The 24,207-nt window shown below is 53.2% G+C and overlaps 1 protein-coding gene across 5 annotated transcripts in view; it reads left to right on the top strand.

Moving 5' to 3' along the window:
• Positions 1-24,207, top strand: part of ZFHX3 (zinc finger homeobox 3) — a 246,862-nt gene that overhangs the window by 75,253 nt on the left and 147,402 nt on the right. For 4 of the 5 annotated variants that reach the window (XR_013815205.1, XM_079800262.1, XM_079800264.1 and 1 more), the window contains exons 2-3: positions 10,547-13,299; positions 18,321-18,817. Coding sequence is in view for 4 of the 5 variants with exons in the window: in XM_079800262.1 (XP_079656388.1) it covers positions 10,593-13,299; positions 18,321-18,817 (3,204 nt within the window). In the remaining variant the exon portion in view is untranslated. The remainder of the gene's footprint in view (positions 1-10,546; positions 13,300-18,320; positions 18,818-24,207) is intronic. The other variant, XM_079800265.1, reaches the window with a different exon arrangement.

Here is a 24,207-nt window from a genome sequence, read left to right as displayed (position 1 = left end):
AGACGGGCAGAGGGGAAAAATCCAAACCTACCCTGCCTATCAGTGGCTTCCTGGCTGGTGGAATTATAGATGATTTTTTATTTTAGCTGTTGAATTCTTCTGCACATATCCATTTTAAAAAATGAGTTCATAGTATACTTTAATTAGGAGAAATTGTTTAAAGTAAATTTAACATCATGAGATGCCAGATTGAAACTGTAATGGGCCAGATGGCACGTTTTCCCACCATCCAGTGTAGGCTCTGCCACCCAACGGCACGAATGGAGAGGTCAGAAGTGAGAGGGATATCGAGGAAATTGGAGGGCATGAGAGTTTTGGGTGCTGGCAAAGGAAGCATTGAAGTAGTCAGCTACAGCTAGTGTGGGCAGGTATCCAGTTCAGCCGGGAAAGCGCCAAGTGATGAACGCAGGTGGGGTTGACTGAGCTCTGCACCTGCCAGCCAGGAGGGGCGGGGGCGGGGGCGGGGGCGGTGCAGCGGGGAAGTTGGCGGTACTGTGTTTGGTGAAAGGAGGTGCTGTGTCAAATCTGGGAGTGGAAACCAGTGCTTCATGGTGATTCAATCCTGGTCAGGAGAGAGCCATTCAGGCCAGGGATGGACGCAGGATGCTGGTCTTCTGTCTTCAGCATAAAGGCCTCAGAGTGGATGCTTAAGTAAGTACCTCAGTGCTGGGATACAAATACTCGAATAGCTGGTTCAGTTGCCCCAGATCCTTTTTGAGAACAAGGCAGAGCATAAGGAATAGCGTGTCGTTTTGCTTTTTATTATCGCACCCATGGCGTTGGTCGTTGTGGAACTGCGGCTGTATCTGCATAGATAGTAAAACATTCAATTCCCCTAAATACCAGCTCCTCTCTTCCCACACCCCAGCCTGCGTTCCAGGCCCTCTCCTCCTGGTCTCACCTCCCTCCACTGCCCCTCCCGCTCCGCCGCAGCCAGAGCATTGCGGTGGTGGTGGATTCCCTGCCGCAGGGACTGAGCTAGCACTTTCCACTGGCAGGCTGATTTACGTTCACGCTGGAAAGAGCACAGATGCACTTATGAGCAAACACGGAGCCCAGGGCCTGGCGACGCTCTGGGCCTTCCGGGCAGCAGGCCTCTGCAGCTCCAGGGGCCGTTCACGCACGCGCGCGCTCTCCGGCCTTGCCGTCGTTACGGGATGATTCTTCAGGCTACTGGGAAATTGCTACCACGCGGGGTGGAATCTCACCTGCTTGTGATTTAACACTTATTGACTTGTATGCAGCAGTCAATACACAAATACAGTTATTGTACAGAGCCCAGAATGGAATTGGATATGGTTCTTCAGTGGATTCCAGGCTGAACAGATGAGGGCATTCTTTCTCTGCCCCTTGAATGAGGTATCTGCTTATCTGAGAATCTGGGTTGCCTTTTTTTTTTTGGAGGTAGGGATGGTTTAGTCATTGTTGCAGATTTTTCTCTCAAATGTTTTAGCCCAGATTGAGCAATGCTCACCCGCTGTGGGTTGTTGGGGTTCCACTTTTCTATGGTGGCTGAACGTGTCCTTGCATTTAGAACTGCTTTCACCAGGTTAGGGAAATCCGAGTCAGATTATGGGTGACTTGGGTGAATGCCTTTCAGTGTTGTGTTACTTGAAATTCTGCTCCAATCAGAAAGGCATCTAGAGCTCTGTCCAGAGCCTCTTGGCTGGAAGAAGGAAGGCCAGTTTTCTGCTCTTGTCTGTGCCTCCCTGGCCAGCCTCCCTCCTTGCATGAAGCTGGGCCAGTAATGGATTTCCTGTGAAGGCAGGACATGGGAGCCAGGGTGGGCTGGCTGTTCCTCTGTCTTTGAAGGCTCACTATGCAGAGGTCTTAACACGGGACAATCTTTTTTCTTTTGCTGTACGGAAAAATTATAAGAGAATAAAAATTATCATGTACCCTTGGTCAAGACCCCTCCCGTGTTAACATATTTTCATATTTCTAGCTGTCTGTCTCTATGTAACACACACACACACACACACACACACACACACGTACACACACGGGTTTTTCCTAAACCAGTTGAACATTGAGATGTCATGACCCTTCACCTCTAAATATATCAGTGTGGATTTCTTAAAAACAAAGACTCTTTTTATATAACCACAACGCAGGTCTCAAAATTAGGACATTAGCATTCACAGACTACGATTATCGGACCGGGAGGCCTGATTTGGAGTCTGCCAGGGGTCCCGGTGATGCCCGGCACAGGAAGCCTCAGACGGGGTTACGTTCCTTGGTGGCATCTCTTCAGCCCCCTGTACTCGGAGGCAGTCCTGTTTCCCGACACTCACCTTCCGGAAGAGCGTAGGCCACGTTGTGGGCTGTCCTCCCTGGGATTTGTGTCATGTTCCCTCGCGATTAGATCCAGGGTTTGCATTTCTGGCAGGAATATCGGGGAGAGGGTGTCGTGTTGCTCTCCGAAGGCAAAGAATTTCTGTCTGTCTCACTCCGGGTGATGAGAACTTCGATCATGTGTGTGTAAGGTGCCAGGTTTCTCTGCTGCACACTTAACTGTTGTCCTTTCTGTGATTAGTATGTGTTTTGTGGAGATGCTTTGAGACTTTGTAAATATCCTCAAACTTTTATCCATCAGTTTTGGTATCCATCAGTTTTTTCCTAAATGGGTTGTAATAGGTGGCTACCGAATGGTAATTTTCTAACTCCATAATTCCATCTGCATTTGTTATTTGGATTTCTGCCCTAAAGAGAACTTATGAAAGTGTGGAGTTACGGGTCTTTATTTTATGCATTGGGTTGTAATCCTTTACTCTCATTTTATTTTCTTGCTCAAATTGTACCATCTTCCAGCAGTGGGAACCCCATTTAACCTGTTCCTGTGTTTTTTTGACACGTTCTGATCATTCTTAGAGCACATCCTTGTGTTCTGTCTCAAGAAGATGCTCCAGCCCTGGCCGGTGTGGCTCCGTTGGTTGGGTGTCGTCCTGTGCACCAAAGGGTTGCCAGTTCGATTCCCAATGTGGGCTCGATCCCTGGTGGGGGACATGCAGGAAACAGCTGGATCAGTGTTTTGCTCTCACATTGATATTTCTCTCTCCCTCTCCCTTCCATTCTCTCAAAAATCAATAAAGATCTTTAAAAAGAAAAAAGGAAGATGCCCTCGGCCAGTGGTCGGCAAACTCATTAGTCAACAGAGCCAAATATCAACAGTACAACGATTGAAATTTCTTTTGAGAGCCAAATTTTTTAAACTTAAACTTCTTCTAATGCCACTTCTTCAAAATAGACTCGCCCAGGCCGAAAACCGACTTCTGCGCATGGGCCACGAAGTATCAATCGCGCTGTACGTGCGCGCCCGCACGTGGTATTTTGTGGAAGAGCCACACTCAAGGGGCCAAAGAGCCGCGTGTGGCTCGCGAGCCGCCGTTTGCCGACCACTGCCCTAGGCTCATCTTGCACTCTGTCTGCCCCAACCCAAGAATTGTCCATTTCTCCAAGGAGCCTGATTCCATTTAACTCCAGAGGGTCACACCAGGCATTTCTTCAACGAAGAGAAAAAGAGACAGATTGTGTTCAGGGACCCTAATTTTTCTTCTCAAAGTGTCATCCTTTCTCCCAGTGCCTTACGCTCCCTCATAGTTTCAGGAAGCACCTATTCCATCTTGGACGTGGAGGATACAGAGATGACGGAGGCATCAGACCCGCTCTCCAGCTGCTCACAGCCCAGCGGCAGAGACCAGTCAGCGGTCATCACAGCAGTGTGATAACCCCAGGACGGCAGTGTGTCGCCCGGTGCCACGTTACTGTGGGGTCGCAGGGGAGGAGGTTAAAGCTGATTGAGTCACCGGACTGATAACCCAGGAATGAAAAGAATCTTCACCTTTTCAAGGACCTGAGAGGCTGCCTGCTGGCACTTCCTGGCCACAGCCAAAGCCCCCTTTCCCAAATTTACGAAACCCAGGGATTGCGGTCTTTCACCAGAGGCAGCCTTCCACTGGAGGACTTCGATAATCTTGAGAAAGTGTCTTACTTCCATTGAACTGAGCTCTGATTCCTAATAAATTCCCCTCATCACCCCTAGTTAAACCCTGAAGCTAGGTAGAAGAGCAGTAACTAATCCTCCTTGTAGGTGGCGGGCAGGCCTTCATATGGTCGAGCAGAGTGGTCTTCGGGGCAATGGGACCTCTCTTTTCCACGCTCCTGCGCTGTTCGTGGCCGGCCGTCCGGACCACACTCACGTTTGTTTGTCGGGACCCTTCTTACCAGATTCCCCCCGAGTGGATCGCCACGTTCTTCGTGCCGACAGAGAACAGGACGGGCTGCGGGCCTGTTGAGTTTCGACGGGAATAGCGTACTCCCGTGGCCAGAGGTTGCGTTTGCCTCTTTGACTGCCATGTCAGCTTCGGGCGGTCACGGAATTCGTAGTAAAGTGACGCTGCCAGGTCGTTTTAGCATGAATTCCTGTTAATCCAAGCCTTTCCATCCTCTGTTGGTCTCACTGCCTGCCTGAATGTAAATTCAGGGCTTCCTACGTATCCTTTCAAAATTTTGTCTTGGTCCTTTGAGCCTTGTCCCAACTTGTTGAGATTTTGTTTTTGTTTTGATTCCACCATTTATTGTGTTAGTTAGTCCTCTTATCTTTATGGACTTTGCAGATTGGCGTGTGTGCTTGGTCTTGCCCCTCAATTTGTTGATTTACGTGAAGGGAACCAGGGACAAGACAGAATCTTGAGGCCTGTCACTAGCCCGCTGACCTCGGGTAATGGCACCCGCCAGCTATAACGTTCAGCTAGAGGTTTTTTTGTTTGTTTTTTGTTTGTCTTTTATCTGAAAGACATTTTGCTATCTGGAATAGCTTATTAAAATCAAACAGTACTCTCTGCTACATTTCTCAGATCATTGAGTCCGAGTGAAGCTATATTTCAGTTTAATTGCTAATTCCTCAGGACTATCTTTTTTTTTCTTTCTAGATTCTATTCAGCAACTCTTGAATCTGTTCTCAAACTATGAGGAGCTTGCAATATATAATCTACAACATGCCTTTTAAATCTAATATTATTACTTTATCCAAGATGATGTACACACACATCACTCTTCCCCCTTTTCTTGCTTTATATTATTCTGAGTGCTTTTCACCACTTAATGTTATATTTGTTTGTTGGCCATCTCTCCCCCACAAGAATGTAGGTTGTGACCTGTTTAACTTTGATTCCCTAGCATGGGACACATGGTAGGTGCACAGTAAATATTGAGTGAATGTGTGAATGAATGAATGCTATTTTTGTTCGTTTGTTTTGTTAATCCTCACTTGAGGAAATTTTTGCATTGACTTTTAGACAGAGCGGAAGGGAGGAGGAGAGACACAGAGAGAGAAATATCAATGTGAGAGAGAGACATTGATCAGTTGCCTCCTGCACACGTCCCGACCAGGGCTGGGGATCGAGCCTGCCATCGAGGTGCGTGCCCTTGATGGGAATCGAACCTGGGACCCTTCAATCCCAGGGCCGATGCTCTATCCAGAGCCAAACCGGCTAGGGCCCAATGCACTTTTTGATTTATGGTGTCTGGAATCTCCCCCCCCCCTTTTTTTTTTCTTAAAAAAAGTGAGGATAATGGGCCTACCATACAATTTGTTGCAGCAGCTTGACCCTCTCTCTCCTGTGTGAAGGTATCCAAGTACAAAAGCCATTTTGAACTCTCCTCCCCTCAGCACTACCGAGCAAGAAGGGTTCTGTATGAGGTGGCAGTGTCCTTTTACATAGCCATTCTGCTATCCCATGGTCTCAGAGCAGTCCCTGGGTCCATACAGATTGGGTGTGAATGTCAGATGTAAGGACATTCTGGAATTCAGGAGAAATAGATGCTAAAGAAGAACCTGGTACAGTGGCCAAGAACACATGCTCCACGCAGCCAGACTGTGTATAGTTTTTTATTCAGGCTGCGTAACTTGGGGCAATCTCAGTTTTCCCATCTTTAAAATGGGGATAAAAATAGAATTTGCCTCATGGAGTGGTTCTGAGCATCAAGGTGGTGCTGTACCTTCAGGCCTGTACATGATGCCTAAGTCAAGAAGGGATGGCTTTCCTTATGATGGTTTTAATTTCAGAAAGCTTTGGGAAATAAAGGCACCAAGGAAGAAATAAAGTCACTTATTACCTCATCCCCTAGTTTTTTATATAAACCATGTATTTCCATATGCAACCATATATATGCTTTGTTCACTTAGCATCCCGGGTGGTCATTTCCCCACACCCTTAAATAATTTATCCAAAAAATTATATATAAATATATATATATATATATATATATATATATATATATACACACACACACACACACACACACACACACACATATATATATATATAAAAGCCTAAGCGACCATTACGACCTGTCGACTGAATGACCGGTCGCTATGACACACACTGACCACCAGGGGGCAGACACTCAGCGCAGGAGCTGCCCCCTGGTGGTCAGTGCGCTCCCACAGCCAACCTTCCGCAGCGGTCCAACCTCCTGCGGTCCCTCCCCCCGGCTGGCCAGCCCTGATCGGCCCCAATTGCTGGTCAGGCCGAGGGACCCCACCCGTGCATTAATTTGTGCACCAGGCCTCTAGTATTTATAACATCCTATGGAGCTCTGTGCACTGTAATTTAGAGAGTCCCCCATTTCACCAGATTTCTTTTATCATCTACCTCTGTGGTGTCTTGGGTTGTCTCCTGGAGCGGGGGAATTGCCGAGTCAGAGGGCATGTGCATTCTTGAGGCTTTTGGTACCTCCTGCGAAGTCGCCTCCAGGAAGGCAGCCAGCGGAGGCCGCTCCAGCTGAGCTCAGGGGAAGTGGCATCCTTGCCCGCTGGCTTCCCTCTCCTGGCGAAGCTGCCTGGGTTATTCACTGAGGCAACAGTTTCTCGCCATCTCACTTCTCCCTTTCCTTTCCTTTCGCCCCCTTTGTTTCCTTTCTTGGTTTTCTGCCAAACAACCTCTTGTGAAAGGACCGCCTAATTAACCCTGTGCTAATTAACAATTTAAAATTGCACAGTGCGACGTTCATGTTTAATTCTCTGAGAGCAACAGTGGGAGCCTCCTCCCCTACCTCACTCCCCCCCGCCCCCTCCGCCAGCTTCCCTGTAACTGTTGCATGGGCCTCAGCCCTGCCTCCTTAAAGGAATGTGATAAAACTGCCCGGCCACATCTTCTCAGTTGAAAGAGGGAGATGGATGACTTTGTTAATGGGGGGCCTCCGGGTGACATGGTGGGGTTTTTAACATTTTAAACAGTGTCTTCAAAACAAGGCGTGATACTTGGGGAGATGCAGGGAGCTTTACACGAAGGTCCCAAGGAAACGAACTGGAAGAGGCGCAAGTGTCCGGGGCTCTTGATAAAGGCGTTGAAGCTTTCGGTACAGGGTGACTTCTTGAATGGCAGGCTTAGCTCAGCAGAGCGAGTCCAGCACCCTCGACCGCACCTCTCGTTCCCCTGAACCCCTGCTGGAGAGAGGTGCTCTACTGAAGAGTAACTGAATTCTTAAAACCACACACACACACCCCACGTGGAGCACGCTAGGTGGGCGTGAGTAGAACACGCCTGTATTTGAGGGGGGTTTGGGGGTGTAGGTGGCTGAAGAGAAGCAGACTGCAGGAAGGGCTGAGGGGCCGTGGTGTGTGAGCTGGCCCTGGTGAGTGAAGGATGAGGAAGGGGGCGCAGAGCTGGGGCGGGGGCCCGAACAGAGGCTGCTGCAGGGGTGCCTGTGAGCGCGGGGACCCGCCAGGTTCCCAGGCCGCCCTCTGTAACTGAAGATCATTGATTTTACGGGAAACCGTGTTTACAGACAGAGTGCTGATCGACCTGCCGAGTTGACTTCTGCCTCCTTAAGTAAGAACTACCTTTTTCTTATCGACTGGCTGATAAACAGAGCGAGAGGGATGGGCGGGAGAGTGGTGGACTGCCTGAGGCCCTTGAGCTGCAGAACTGGGAAGCGTCAGAGGTTTCTTCATCTCTGCGTTCTGGTCCCCTCTTGTCCACGCTGTCCCCTCATTCCCAGGGACCGGTGGAGGAGTCCGAGCCTGACCCTGCCTGGCCCCGAGCAGTGCAGGGACAGAGCGGGGGAGCTGGCCGTCCGGTGGAGAGGTTGTGTAGCAGAGGGTGGCCGACTTGAATGAAGTGCGCCCTCCAAGGACCACGCGAAACGTGCGGCTTCTGGCCTGGGGTAGGGCTGAGAGCGTGTTCCTCCCAGCGCCCTGGTGAAGCTGATTCTCTTGCTCCCTGATCCATACTTGGCTCAGCGAGGCTGTAAAAGGTCCTGCCTGTCACGGCCGGCGTGCAGGGAAAGCAAGCCCAGAGCAGACAGCTTCGATCCCAGAGTGGGATCCTTCTCTCCCAGGGATGTCTGACTGGGCGGGCGGTCCCTGCACATAAATAGTCTCCCACGGGCCCCTCCATGGCCCAGTGTCACCACCCAGGGGGTCGTCTGTCTGTCAGGGGTGGCCACAGTGTCATTCTTGACATTTGCTTGGAAATAGAAAACAAAGTTAGGCGAGTTTTCAAAAGTCCCAACCCTTTAAGTGGATGAGTTGAGGAGGAGGAGGAGGAGGAAGAAGAGAACAGCAAGAAAAGCCCACCAATTAATTGGTAAACGCTTGCAGGTTTCTCTGGCCCGGCCCCGGCTGGAGAGGAGATTGGCTTCGCTGTCGATACACAAGTCCCTGGTGAAGCATCAAAGCTGTTCTCCTTTATCAATCGTGGCCTCCCCTTCCCGCATGTTCCTGTAACTTACCAAGCATTTATGACATCGATTTTACAATCGGGCTGTTAACCCTCCCGCCCCTTCAGGCCTGCCAACCTTTCTGGCCTGAGCTGTCAATCAGGCGCATCCTTAAGAAGAGCCACCCGGCTTCTCACCTGTGTGCCGGCTGAGCCTGGCGGGGAAGTCCCATCCATCTGCTGTTCGGTCTGGTTTCGTGTAGTCATCTTCGCTTAAAATCAATGTGTCTGTTCTCAGGCGCACAGAACTTTGTCGCGTGGAGTTTGAGGTTATGAACGGGGAGGTGGAGAGTGTCGTGTGTGTGTGTGTGTGTGTGTGTGTGTGTGTGTGTGTGCTTTAAACAAAACATGACACATTCTTCCAAAAAGTTATTTCTCCTAAGGCTTCTGGTAAACCTGCCTTCCCCATCTTTTCCCGAGGGGGAGCTGTTGGCTCACTGTGCAGTCAAGAATCAAGAAATGAAAAGAGAACGAAAGATGGGGGTTTGGGGGGTGGGGTGGGACCAAACACAGCCAAAACCCTCATCTGCTGTGTATGAATGAGATGGTGGGTGGGGAAGCAGCCAAGTGTTCTCCAGGAAGGAGGTGCAGGGCGGCAGGGGAGGGAGGCTTGCCTGGGATTTGCAGACCGGGATCGGGGCCGGGTGAGGCATCTGAGGCTCTGAGTTGCTGTAGGAGCAGCGCTGGGTGGAAGAAACGCTCCGTGAGGTCCTTGCCACAGGAGCACAGCAGCAGCGGGTGATCTGATGCCGCCCTCTCCAGGGACGCGAGGTCTCGGAGGGCAAGTTCAGCTCAGTGGCACTTTGGAGTCGGAAACGGAAAAGCCCCAGGGCTGAAGGACAGCTGCTTGGGTAGCAACTAATAACTAAGAGACAGGTGGGAACAGGGGCTGGCCGAGCCCAGCTGCCGTCTCGCTTTGCTGCTAAGATCCTTGACAGCAGACAGCACCCAGCCCGTGGTGACGGGGCTCCCTCCAGACGGGGCGACATCCATGCTGCCTGCCGGAGGGGGCGTCGGCCCACTGCGTCTGGGAGGTTCTTCCTAGAAACATCACGCTCGTGTTTGCACCTACACGTCTTCCGTCGGGAGCCAGCTGAGTCACCAGCAAGGCTGCTGGAGGGGTGGGGGCGGAGAAGGGAACTCGCGGATCTGCCTCTGTTTCACGGTGTCGGGTGGCAGGGGCACGTTTTAAGGATTTTCCCCTCAGTTTTCCTGCTTGTAAAATGGGACCGTGCTCCCCAGACCTCAGGGGCTTTTCTCTGAACTTTTCAAACTAGAACCTTGGTCAGTAAAAGCAACAGCAGCAACTTCTTCTCCAAGTCAATGAGCATGTCCTTGCACAGTTAGCCTTTCCTGTTCTGGGGGTGCAAAACCTCCCTCCTCGCATCTGTCCCTCCCCTGCTCCCCGGCCCACAGGCAGCTGTGACAGCCGAGGGCAGGGCGTGGTGGGGCCCCCCTCCAGTGTGGCCGGCGCCCAGTCCTGGTGCTAACAATGTGCTTGCAAAGAACGGAAATCCAGACTGGTCTCCAGGGTAGAGCAGCCGGCAAGCTGAAGACTAAGAGGGATCCTCCTGATGCCCCTGCCTGTGCTTCTGCTCCTGCCACGTCCCCCAGCCGTGACCCCAGCCGTGACGCCTGGGGGCCACTTGCCCTCTGTGCGTCGGACAGTGTGGGGCCGCCGCTGGGGTCCCTGCTGCCCCCGCGGTCTCCGTTGTGGGTGTGGACAGAAGCTGTTAGACTGCTCTTAGCCTCGGCCCTCCTAACCTCTTTCCTTTCTCTCTCTCTTCCCCCTCTCCCTCTTCCCCCCTCGCCTCCGCCCTCAGGTCCGACCCGTACTGGGTGCAATGAGAGCTCCACGCAGGCCTTGCCATGGAAGGCTGTGACTCGCCCGTCGTCTCGGGGAAGGACAATGGGTGCGGGATCCCTCAGCACCAGCAATGGACTGAACTCGGCAGCGCCCACCTCCCCGACAAACCCAGTGGCATGGAGCCGTCCACAAGCGAGAACCACGGGCCCCTGGACAGCCTGAGGGCCCCCTTCAATGAGCGCCTGGCGGAGAGCACCTCGGCCGGGCCGCCCGCCGAGCCCGCGGGCAAGGAGGTCAGCTGCAACGAGTGCTCGGCCTCCTTCGCCAGCCTGCAGACCTACATGGAGCACCACTGCCCCAGCGCGCGCCCCCCGCGGCCCCCGAGGGAGGAGAGCGGGAGCGACAGCAGCGAGGAGGGGGATGAGGAGAGCGACGTGGAGAACCTGGCTGGGGAGATCGTCTACCAGCCCGACGGCTCGGCCTACATCGTGGAGAGCCTGAGCCAGCTGGCCCAGAGCGGGGGCGCCTGCGGCAGCGGCAGCGGGCCTCTCCCCTCGCTCTTCCTGAACTCTCTCCCCGGGGCGGGGGGCAAGCCGGGGGACCCTGCGTGTGCTGCACCCGTCTACCCACAGATCATCAACACTTTCCACATAGCCTCATCCTTCGGGAAGTGGTTTGAGGGCCCAGACCAGGCTTTCCCGAATACCTCAGCCCTGGCGGGGCTCAGCCCCGTCCTGCACAGCTTCCGCGTGTTCGACGTGCGACACAAAAGCAACAAGGATTACCTGAACAGCGACGGCTCTGCCAAAAGCTCCTGCGTATCCAAAGATGTTCCCAACAACGTGGACCTGTCCAAGTTCGACGGCTTCGTGCTCTACGGCAAGCGGAAGCCCATCCTGATGTGTTTCCTGTGCAAGCTCTCCTTCGGGTACGTCCGCTCCTTCGTGACCCACGCGGTGCACGACCATCGAATGACCCTGAGCGAAGACGAGCGGAAGATTCTTAGCAACAAGAACATCTCCGCTATCATCCAAGGGATTGGCAAAGACAAGGAACCCCTTGTGAGTTTTCTGGAACCAAAAAACAAAAACTTTCAGCACCCTTTAGTTTCCACAGCTAACCTCATCGGTCCCGGACACAGTTTTTACGGTAAATTCAGTGGCATTCGGATGGAAGGGGAGGAGGCTCTCCCCGCCGGCTCTGCCGCTGGCCCCGAGCAGCCCCCGGCCGGCATCCTGACCCCCAGCACCCTCTTGAACCTTGGCGGGCTCACCAGCTCGGTCCTGAAGACCCCCATTACCTCAGTCCCCCTGGGGCCTCTGGCCTCCAGTCCTACCAAATCCTCGGAGGGCAAGGACCCCGGGGCAGCAGAAGGAGAGAAGCCGGAAGGGGGCGACCCGGACTGCTTCTCCGAGAAGGCAGGGCCAGCCGAGGAGGAGGTGGAGGAGGAAGAGGAGGAGGAAGAGGCGGAGGAGGAGGAGGACGAGGAAGAGGAGGAAGAGGAGGAGGAGGAAGACGAGGGTTGCAAAGGACTCTTCCCCAGCGAGTTGGACGAGGAACTGGAGGACAGGCCCCATGACGAGTCCGGGGCCGCGGCAGGTAGCAGCAAAAAGGACCTGGCTCTCTCAAACCAAAGCATTTCTAACTCCCCCTTAATGCCTAACGTGCTCCAGACACTGTCGAGGGGCGCAGCTTCTACTAGTTCTAATTCCGCTTCTTCCTTTGTTGTCTTCGATGGTGCGAACAGGAGGAATCGTTTAAGCTTTAACAGTGAGGGCGTCAGGGCCAACGTGGCAGAGGGCGGCAGGAGGCTGGACTTCGCCGACGAAAGTGCCAATAAAGACAATGCCACAGCACCAGAACCAAATGAGAGCCCCGAGGGGGACGACGGGGGCTTTGTCCCCCATCACCAGCACGCCGGCTCCCTCTGCGAGCTTGGGGTGGGGGAGTGCCCCTCGGGGAGCGGCGTGGAGTGCCCCAAATGTGACACGGTCCTGGGCTCCTCCCGCTCGCTGGGCGGCCACATGACCATGATGCATTCTCGTAACTCGTGCAAGACCCTCAAGTGCCCCAAGTGCAACTGGCACTACAAGTACCAGCAGACGCTGGAGGCGCACATGAAGGAGAAGCACCCGGAGCCGGGGGGCTCCTGCGTCTACTGCAAAAGCGGGCAGCCCCACCCCCGGCTGGCGCGAGGCGAGAGCTACACGTGTGGTTACAAGCCTTTCCGCTGCGAGGTGTGTAACTACTCCACAACGACCAAAGGCAACCTCAGCATCCACATGCAGTCCGACAAGCATCTCAACAACATGCAGAACCTGCAGAACGGCGGGGGCGAGCAGGTCTTCAGCCACTCGGCCGGGGCCGCGGCGGCGGCGGCGGCAGCGGCGGCCGCGGCGGCCAATATCAGCAGCTCCTGCGGGGCCCCCTCGCCCACGAAACCAAAAACCAAACCCACCTGGCGGTGCGAGGTGTGTGACTACGAGACCAACGTGGCCAGGAACCTGCGCATCCACATGACCAGCGAGAAGCACATGCACAACATGATGTTGCTGCAGCAGAACATGACGCAGGTCCAGCACGGGCGCCACCTGGGCCTGGGCAGCCTGCCCTCGCCCGCCGAGGCCGAGCTCTACCAGTACTACCTGGCCCAGAACATGAGCCTGCCCAACCTGAAGATGGACAGCGCCGCCTCGGACGCCCCGTTCATGATGAGCGGGTTCCCGCTGGACCCCTCCGCGCCCATGGCCGCCGTGACGCCGGCTCTAGGTGAGGCTGACTCCGTGTTTGTCTGTTCTGTGCTGTGATCGGAACGGGGGAGACACTGCGAATAAGTCCAGGTCCTGCGGATTCGGTTGATTTTTTTTCTTTTTTCTTTTTTCTTTTGTATCAGCTTGAGAGTCTAAGAGTCAATATTTTTTCTCAAGAATCCCTTGAACTCTGTGTGCATAGGGAAAGTCGTATGCACTGAACAGAGACGTGACCCCACTCCAGTTCCGCAGGCCAGGATTAAAATTGAAATGTTCCCTCTGTTTTTTTGGCTGCTGGTCAACCTTCCTTTCTGTTCCCATTCTCTCTTTCTCCGTCTCTGTCTCAATTTGAAAAATCACCACAATTATCCAAAACTTTTGGATTCCATTAAATATTTATTGAAACTTACAGGAAACCGTAGCTGGAGTTTTAAATAGGAACATGGTCATCTCCATCAGAGGAACGCGGGACGGGGGCGTACTTTACTCAGATAACCAAAGGCTGGCTCTGTGCCGAGCGCGAGCCACCCAGAGAGGGTTCTGCAAGTCCCCCCCTCCCCTCCCCTCCGTGTGTTCCCGCGGGTCTCAGGGAAGGAGGCGTGTTCCTTTCCTTCCTTATTTTGCATGTGTTCTTGGTGACTAGTATCCTTGGGAATTAAATGGCCCTGGGGCACACTAAGGACTGGCGTGATAGATGACAATGAGTAAATTCTGTACACCAGAGAAAGCTAAGTTTTAGCGTCAGGGAGATCCTGGTTGATGGAGCCTTTGTCGCCATGAAGAACAACCCAGGTCTTACTGGCTTCATGGATCGAGCAGGGGACCCGGGGATAGTACTTGGTGCCGGAAACCACGACTCGTTACGTACAAAGAATCATGACCACTTTTGGGGAGAGCCTCTTACAGCAAGAAAACGTACGAATCCGTGTCATGAGGAGTGGTTGGGCCACTCCTGCACCTGTGCCCCGGGCAGGCAGGGCCTGGTCTCCATCTCCTGACCTGCTAACCACTCGGGACCAGCGGCGATGGCCTGAATTAGGCCGCATCCCCTTCCCGGCACTGGGATAAGTTGTTCTTGGCAACAGAATGTCAGCAAGTACCTTGATTCTGGCATGGTTTAGGTCAGGGCCAAGCTTCACCAGTAGGAATGTCTTTATTTGCTTGGTGTTTTGTGCTAATTGCTGCTGATGAGTTACATTTCATAATAGTTAATTTGTTTTTCCTGCTATGCATTTAAATTTGAGACCTTGCTGCTTTGATCTCGCTTTTCTGTTTTGGAACATTGACCTGTTGATCCTTTATTACCAAGTGGTTTGAAGACGTCTCCCTGGCTGGTTAATCATGGATGCAGAGGGATAAGCTGTCTTATTCGTCCCCAGAGTAAACCTCGGGATGCACATCAAGGGATGGCATCAGTGCTCTTAAGACTTTTTTTTTTTAAGCCTGTGGGAATTGGGGTTTTCTAGTCTGGAGATTTAAAATCTTGAGGAGGCAGATCTTGGAATAAATCAAATCTAATGTAGGTAGAATGAAGACACAGAAAATGGATGGGTTCCTACTGAGCCGAAGTGAGATCTTTTTAATTACCTTGAAAACCAGTAATTCTGACGTAGGCTTAAATGGAGAGGTAGAGGAATATTTTGCTTTTACACCAAGTGTCTGAGTCCCTGGGGACATTCATGCATTGTGGGCATATGGCAGATGCCAAAGAAATAGAAGAATGAATCTCTGTGCTCTGGACATACATTGATGATCTGTATCTTATTTATTTTTTTAAATATATTTTTGTTGATGTCAGAGAGGAAGGGAGAGGGAGGTAGAAGCATCAGTGATGAGGGAGAATCACCCATCGGCCGCCTCCTGCAGCCCCCCCCCCCCCCCCCCCCCCGCCGCTGGGGACCGAGCCCACAATCCAGGCATGTGCCCTTGACCGGAATCGAACCCAGGACCCTTCGGTCCGCGGGCCAACGCTCTATCCAAGGAGCCAAACCCGCTAGGGCTGTATTTTACTTCTTAAAGAGAACAGAGCTCTTCTTTGAAGGACCTAAGCCAGGGCAGCCACGAAGGGCCCCTGAATTTCCAGTGGCTCCGCTCGTCAGCTGAGGTGCGTCTCTGCCACCTCCTGTGTCTGCCTTCGGGCCACAGCGGCTGTCGAGATCGGACAAGAGCCACAGATGCTGTGTGCCGACACCTGAGTGGGTGCAGGTACCACGGGACATGTCCAGAGGACTTATAACTTAAGTTCTGGGGCCTCAGTAGACGCGGACATAGACAAACGAGAAGAACTGTGCCTCTTGATTCTCTCTGTAGCTCTGCTGACGTTCCTGCAGGCCATTCGAGGGACGGCCGTTGGTTACTAGATATTCCTGGGCTCTGCATGGGGAAATGGTTTTTGGTGAAACCCGCTCCTGCTTGCAAAGTTATTCTCACACTTCCTTTGCCAGCGCCTTGTCTTCGGCGATTTCAAACACGCTGGTCTGGGATGTTGGCTCTCTAGGGGCCTTTAAGGAAAGGGTCAGCACTGTTGGTCTGGGCTGGTTGGATTGGCCACCTTTTGTAGGTAAGATACAGAACTGAGGCCATCTCAGTGTCCTTGCATACGCCCCCTCCACTCTGTCGTTGAGCCACAGCACAGGGAAGCCGGGAGCTCGTGGTGGGTCCCCGTGCTTCCCAAGTAGCCAGCCAGCCACAGTGTCCCGTGTCCTGCATGGGGTTTACAGGTTCTCTGCTGCCGCCTTGAGTCTAGAAGGTACCTTTTCCCACCATGTGCCTCCGATGATGTGCCGCGGGGCAGGCTCTGTGCCTGGATGTCGATCTCCATGTTGAAGTCAGGTGCCTGTGGGCAGAGGGTGCCACTCCTTTCCAAGACCATCTACCCAGCGTGGCTCAGACGTCAGCGCTGCTAAGTTCTCCCTCACTGGGGCTCTCCTCCTCATCCCTGGGAGTTAGGGCAGGTTCAGTTCCTGCCAGCGCCGTGGATTGTCGGATTCTAAGCCCTGGGCTTGTTTCTCCAAGGTTTGGTGCTCCGGTCCCCCTCATCTCATGGCTTCTCTGCTTCTGTCTTGGATTTGCATTTCATTTTAAGAGCTGGGAGTGGGAGTAGGGACTTACTCCTCTGTGTGTCCAAGGACTTCTCTTTTTCACACAAGCATCCGACAAGTGGCAGTCGAATTTCTCTTTAGAGCGATGTTGATGAGCCGAGGTTACATTTCAGAAGTGGAGGAGGTTTGCTGCTTCAGGTGGTTGGCATCAGAAACAAATATGTGCTTGCTCCTCGCCTCCCGCTCCGGGCAGTTTCCGCTTCTACTGCACACCGCGCACATTGCACGGATGCTGCTTGGTCTTGGTCCCTGGGAGGGGGCAGAGCTTTTAGGATTTTTCCCTCCTCTTTTTCTCTCTTGTCCTTAAAAGAAAGTCTTCGTGGTGGCTCCTCTCACCAGGGGAGATGGCAGGAGAGGAGACAAGCAGGAAGCTCCCCGTGCAGACTTCTGTGGCTTCAAACGCAGCCGGGCTGCTCCGTGGAGCCCGCACTGATCTTCTCGCTGGAGGTGCCCCGAGTAGCGTAAATTTAAAAAGTCATTTAAAAGTATATGTAACGTCTTTTCTTGGAGTAACCGCTAACTTGGATTCTAATCCGTCATTAAAGGAAAAATAACCTCAGCCCAACCACATGTAAAAGGTCAGGTTTAAATATCAGTTGGGGGGAGCCAGGGGCAGACCCAGCGCAAGTGTGCATGTGTTCAGGGCAGAGGCGGGAAATGGGAGCCCGATGCTCGGCGTTCTGCTGGGCTGTGCGCTTCTGAGGAGCGGAGCGAAGGCTGCTCTTGGCAAGCCTTGCTCGTGAGATGAATAAGAGCGTGCCGTGTTCATGTGCTGCTGGTGAGAGCCGCTCCCTGGGTTATGCACCAAAAAAGCACAGGGGTGGGGAGGGAGAGCAGAGCTTTCTCAGGCCCTTCATTTTGGAGGCGGAGCGGGTAGAGGCTGTGAGCTGACCTTTGCATTTCACTGCTGATCCCAGATCCACTTTCCAGTTCACTTCCCAGACCTTCTCACCCTTGCCTGGCACAGCGGACGTGTGGGCATCTGTGGAGGGACTTTCTGGAGGCTCAGTGAGGAGAAGACTGGCCCTGCCCTAAAGAGGAAGCCCCCGGTGGGGACACGGCCAGCCTGTGGTTCTGTCCGAGGCTGACTTGTGGCAAAGGAGAATGTGACGTTAGACCTCCGTTTCACGCACCGTGGGGCTCAGAAAGGGAACAGATGGCCCTCCTGGGGGATGTGGGAGGAGCTGGCACCGTTGACGGGCAGGGCGGATATTGATCAGTGGGCTGTGATCAGGAGATCTTTCCCGAAATCTCAGATTTAGACCCGCACTGTCCAATACTAGCCACGTGTGGCCATCTAAATTTAAATGAATTAAAAGTAAATAAAATTTCAGTTTCTCCGTTGCACCTTAGCCATATTTCAAGTGTTCAGTAGCTACATGTGGCCAGTGACGGCCACATTGGACAGTGCGGATACAAATGTTTCCATCTTCGTCCCCGAAAGTTCTCCTGGATGGCGCTGCTTTAGATAAGGTCTGATTCGCCATAAAGGCTTGTTGTTATAGATTGCAGCTGTAACTCATTTCGAACTTTTTGGGTTCTGAAGTTTCAGATTCTATTATGTCCAGTGAATGATGCTTACATCTACCTTTTCTTGGATCTAAGCGAGGGGCTAAATTGAAATATTCAAAAGATTATGGTTCCTGCCTCTTTCTAGGTGTTCTTCTCCAAAGGAACACACACACACACACACACACACACACACACACACACACAAAACAAACCATAAAGCTTTTCACAGATTTAAGAAAGATGTGAATGCATAAAGGTGATTTTTGTGTGTGTGGTTTTCCCAGTTGGTAGCACCTTGAGACACTTGAAATGTGATCTTGTTTCTCCTTGAACCCAGGTGGAGGGGAGCGGAGGGCAGGGAGGTGCCCGAGTACGGCTGCAGCTGTGAGCCTGGCCGCTGATTCTCCTTTCCTCTCCTTCCCCGCAGTGGGCGGTGAGATCCCCCTAGACATGCGGCTCGGGGGCGGGCAGCTGGTGTCGGAGGAGCTGATGAACCTGGGCGAGAGCTTCATCCAGACCAACGACCCGTCGCTGAAGCTCTTCCAGTGCGCCGTGTGCAACAAGTTCACCACGGACAACCTGGACCTGCTGGGGCTGCACATGAACGTGGAGCGCAGCCTCCCCGAGGACGAGTGGAAGGCCGTGATGGGGGACTCGTACCAGTGCAAGCTCTGCCGCTACAACACGCAGCTCAAGGCCAACTTCCAGCTGCACTGCAAGACGGACAAGCACGTGCAGAAGTACCAGCTGGTGGCCCACATCAAGGAGGGCGGCAAAGCCAACGAGTGGCGGCTCAAGTGCGTGGCCATCGGCAACCCCGTCCACCTCAAGTGCAACGCCTGCGACTACTACACCAACAGCTTGGAGAAGCTGCGGCTGCACACGGTCAACTCCAGGCACGAGGCCAGCCTGAAGCTGTACAAGGTAAGGGCCCGGCTGTCTCGGGGAGCAGTGGGTCGGCTCCCTGGGAGATGGCGAGGGTGGGTGACCCGGTGTGGGAAGGGGCGCTAACATCCGCTTCCTCACGCAGCTGCAGTGGGCGGCAGGCGGCAGCTGGTACAGGAAGGTTCTCTCCGTGGGGTGCCCCGTTTGAGAGGGGCACGTTTGTTTGCGGAAGCCCGGTACTGTCACATCGTTCCCCTTGCCCTTCGACCGTCTCTGCGGTTGACTTTCCTTCCTTCCTCACGGTTACCTTGTGCGCCTGTGTTCCCCTCGCCCCTACGAGCTTTCGCTCCCCTTGTCCCTCCCATCTCATCGCTCCCTTTAAAAACAAATCTCTCCTGGATATTCTTGGGGGTGCTTTGTGCATTTGTTCATTCATTTGTTCACTCAGCCGATACACACCTACTGTATACCAGGCACTGTTCTGGGTACATGCCTGCATCCACGCACAAAACAGACAAAAATTCCTTCCCTCTTCCAGGAAGTGGGTGCTGCACACAGTGAGTAAGTTCGACAGTCAGTAGGCTAGGCAGGGGACATGCTGCGGGGAAGCAAGGGTCAGGCCAGGGAGCTCCCTTGCTCTCTTCCTCGGTCTTCCCCAATCCTGTGCCTCCTTTCTCTTCCGTGTATCTTTATTCCCTTTCCCCGGCTCCTCCCATCTTCCTCCTCTTGTTCTGTCCTCTCTCCCCTTCCTTCCTTCCTTCCTTCCTTCCTTCCTTCCTTCCTTCCTTCCTTCCTTCCTTCCTTCCTTCTTTCTGCTCCTTGAACCCCCCTCCCTGACCCCTCCCGGCTACCTCTCCGCCCGCCCGTAGACTGTAACGAGGAGCTGGTGCTCAGATACTGTAAATAGTCCTCTCACTCGCACGGCAAAATTGCTCCAGACGCTTCTATTGATTTTCACTGGACTTAAAGCCTCACCTTTTTCTCTAATCATCCCGTAATGGCTTTAGTATGAACAGTCAGGTACAAATCGCCATAAATCTGCCCAGCCTCCCTCCACATACCATCCACGCCCTCACTCCCTCTTCCCCTCTCCTCCCTGCGTTGTCAGTCTCTCCTCTTTCCTTTCACATGGGGTCTCGCGTCTTTGGGCCAAGGAGGGTTGAGTTTCTGCCGGCCCTGAGCTGCTGTCATCCCCTGGCTACCCACGGCCATTTTCAGTAGAGACTCCGATGGGGAGGACTTCCGACCCTCCCCCCACACGGTCTCCGCGACATTGATGACTGGGACGCGTTTTACAGTTGCTCATTCTCAGGCTGGCGGGAGGCCTGTGTAGCATTGGATGAGAACCCATTTTAGGGAAAGGAGGAGGAAGCAGGAATGAGGCAGTGGGAATAGAATGTTCTGGAAGTGACAGCTGACTCCGGCATGGAGGGGCTCAGCTGGTGCCACGGGGAAGGCCTGGACACCACGTAGCCAGCCCCCTGGTCCTAAGTGATCAGGAACCTCACTGGGGGGCTTAGTGTTGTGCCACCTTGGAAACAAAGGCTCTGTGTGGCGAGTTGAAATCGGAGGTCTAACTGGCCACAGGGTGGTGCCGATGTGGTCAGGAAAGCCTGATGGAAAAACCAGTGGGAAAAGTTTCCAAAGGACCCCACCGAGCAGAATTAGTACCAGGGACTCGGTGTGGCCGTGGAAGGTTGTAGGCAACTTTGATGAAGGTCGTTTAGAGGTGGCATGAAGCCAGTCTCCTCCATCCAAGGAAAAAAATTGCTCTTCAAATTATACAATGTGCACAGTGGTGATTAACGCCACGCTGCGTCCTCCAGTAAGAGTGTACCAGGCCCCCGGCTTTGCTTCCAGAGGGCCTGGGACCAGGAGGATTTGCTGAGAACCTCCCCTCTTGGTACCCGAACCACTTCCACGAGTCATACCGAGGGTTGGGTTTGAGGCGGTTTGTCAGATGGATGTGAGGGAAGCAGTGTGTGTGTCTCCATCCTCCTCCCTGGCCTTACTTATTTTTTTTTAAATTATTTATTTTTAAAAATATATTTTTATTGATTCCAGAGAGGAAGGGAGAGGGAGAGAGAGATAGAAACATCAGTGATGAGAGAGAATCATCAATCAGCTGCCTCCTGCACGCCTTATACGGGGAATCAAGCCTGCAACCTGGGCATGTGCCCTGACTGGGAATCGAACTGTGACCTCCTGGTTCATAGGTTGATGCTCAACCACTGAGCCACACCAGCTGGGCCATCTTTTTTTTTTTTTTTTTTTTTTTTTAAGGGCGCTCAAAAAGGGCGGTGCAGGTGGGAGGGCCATAGGTTTTGGGATGCAGGATGGCACATGGGGACCAGCGCCTGGAGGAGAGGTGCCCAAACAGTGCATTTGGCTGGCGCACCCTGGGCGTGACCAGCCCCTACACTCAGGGCAGAATTCCCTGCGTCATCAGTCCGGTGCCGTTTGTCCTTGGGTACTGAGTGTCCCTCGCTTGCAGGGCTCTGTGGTGGGGGTGGGGCACTCTCGCACCCACTGGGGACTGACACAGGGACAGGCCTGTCATTCCAGCATCCTCACCTGGCCTTTCCGTCCCGCAGTGACTGACAAACTTCTCCTGCCACCGAGGGGCTCCCTCTCCCAGGGTCTCGGGACTCCAGGGCTTCGGGGTGGAGACTGGAGGTGGTTTGAGAGCGAGTTTTTCTCTCGGCCCTGGTGTGGCCTGTAGTAAATGGAGATTGATTGCATGTTATTTTTCCTCTTGCTAATGTAATCCATTAGCCCAGCACATGCATAATCAGTTTAGTGCACAGTTAACTGGATGTAATCGAGTTCTTTACTGTCTGCTAGAGAAACAGCTCCAGATGCTCCTGACCGGGGAGGGCACCCCGCTTCTCGCACAGCCCTCCTGGCTCACCCCTTCCCGGTCCCCACCCCACCCCACCCCAATTGCCTGGCAAATTATTCATTATCGGTCAGGGAGACTCCCCAGCTTGCTTTCTGCTGCAGCTACTCAAGTGGCCATGAGGGATGGGACTTCCTGATGGGCCTCCCACCCTCTCCTTCAGCTGAGGCTTTTAGTCCCTCCTCTTCCTTTTTCATGCTGGAGGAGAGAGCAACGGTCTCGGGAGATGCAAGCGGAGGCGTGGCTTTCCGGTTTGTCATTTGACCTCACTCCGGTCCAGAGTCACTTCTGGGGTCAGAAACGCTGGGACACAGGTTGCTGTTCTCAGACTGAACTGCCCGGACACGTGAGAGAATTTCTAATCCAGACACGAGAGCGGGTTGGACTAATCAGCAAAAACACCAACAAACAAACAAAAACCCCACAACCCAGTGATATTATCTCTGTTGCCTGGAATTGTCCAGTTTTGATTATTGTGTGAGAGCAGTTTTTAAATGGAGACGAACCTTCAATGCGTTCTCCCTCCCTGCCTCGTGGGAGTGTAGGGGCCCAGACCTCGGACGGACGATGTTGCCTTTTCTCTGAACTGCAAGGTTACTCTTGTGGAGCGTGCACGATTGGACGCCTGGCGTGAATTTTTTGTGACTCTAGCCCAGCCCCTAGTGGTCACCTGCCCGGATCCTCACACCTGCCATCATGGGGCATCACGATTGATCAAAACAGCAGGCAGGCCAGCAGCCCCCCGTCCAGCTTAGCGGCTGGCTCTGGGTGTCTCTCCACGGCGACTCAGCTGAGTCCGAATGGAAGGATGCCGTGGAAAAGGTGCTGGTCTCACAGTAGGGCTGCAGTTCTAGAGCACGAAGCATGCACCTTTCTGCTGCTTCCCCGTGTGCGTGTGGGACCTGCACCCTCCCTGCCACGGAGATGTGGGTGCCCTCACTTATCTGAAATAGAGGAGCGGCAGGCACAGCAGCCGCCCCCCCTCGTATTCACTGGGGATACTCGTCCCAAGTCCCCCAGGGGTTGCCTGAATACACCAAGTTTTTCCTATACATATGTACCTAAAATGCAGTTTAACTTATAAATTAGGCATAGTAAGAGATGAACAACAACTAATAATAAAAGAGAACGATTAAAACGATATGCTGTAATAGGAGATGGATGTGGCACTAGGTAAAGTAAGGGTTACTCGAACACAGGCACTGTGATACCAAAACGGCTGATCTGATGGCCAAGCCAAAGTGACTAACGGGTGGGGAGCGTACACAGCGAGGATACGCCGGACAAAGGGATGATTCCCATCCCAGACAGGCTGGAGGAGACGATGTGGGATTTCATCACCTGACTCAGTACGGCCTGCAATGTAGAACTTACGGATTATTTCTGGAATTGTTCATTTAATAATTTTGGACTGCGGTGGGCTGTAGGGGGGACTGCTGTGCGGACAGACATCTGCCCCTTGCTCCATGCTAGCCGAGATCCCGAGTCCAGTGTGCGGCTCTGGAGCCAGTGTGAGCTCTCCCGTGCTCATCTGGACGTTGCTGCTGCGCGGCGTCCCTGGTGAGCTGTCTGAAACTGGCCGTGTGTTCGGCTGGGGGAGGAGGGTGCAGAAAGGGCAGGTGGCGATCAGTGCACACCTGCCAACTATTAGAATCTGGTTTCCACTTTGATGTTTTTCTTCACCTGAGAGTCATTGGAATGGAAATCCATCAACTTGAGCAGATAGATTAAGACCCCACCAGAATCTATTACTCAAACAGTTCCCAGCTGAAGTTCCTTTGATTGGGCCAAGCCCGAAGGTTTCATATTAATCTTAAATTAGACACAAAGACGGTTGTCTACCACTGAGTTGGGTCTGGGCCCCATGTGGGCTGCCTTGGGCCAGCGAGGCAAACAGACGGTGAGAGGCCAACTCGACTTGGCTTAAAAGTGGGAGTTTGGCACTGACTGACGGAAAAACACACCCAGCTACTCCAGGGAGTGGACTTTCACTTCTGCCATCCCGTTAGGATTACGCAAGGCCAAGGAAGGCAGGAAGAACCCCGTGGTCAGACTCTGCATTACTCTAGAATCCGTCTTCTCCGTTCTTTCCCTGACGGATAAGAAACTGGTTGGCGTTCACGCCCCAAGCAGGGCTGTGATTTCACTATCGGGTCCATGGACGTATTGCAGAATATAGAAGTCAGATATTTGGTTTGCAATCTACATTCCTCTTGCTCCTTTACGGGTGCAGGGAGGCTGGGTTGGGGGTCTTAGGAAGACAGCCGCATGGTTCATGCCCAGAGGTTGTGACTGGTGGCCTTTGTTTGGTTTGGAAAGCCAAGTGTCTAAGTCCTCCTTGAGCCTCCCGCCCTCCTGGTCCTCTCCGCCCTGGCGTGGCCGCGTGTTTGAAGCGCTGGTGCGAGTGTCATCTGGTTTACATCGTCATTCTGGACCAGTTTCCTCAATCCTTGTTTTCTCATTAGAATGACTTTTTTTTTTTTAAGTGCATACTTCTGCTTTCTTCTCCCCATACCTTGGTGCCTTCAAC

Source organism: Cnephaeus nilssonii (assembly GCF_951640355.1).
Source record: "Cnephaeus nilssonii genome assembly, chromosome: 20".
Classification (NCBI taxonomy): Eukaryota; Metazoa; Chordata; class Mammalia; order Chiroptera; family Vespertilionidae; genus Cnephaeus; species Cnephaeus nilssonii.
The sequence above is the reverse complement of the archived record's forward strand: the minus strand, read 5'-3'. Positions and strand labels throughout refer to the sequence as shown.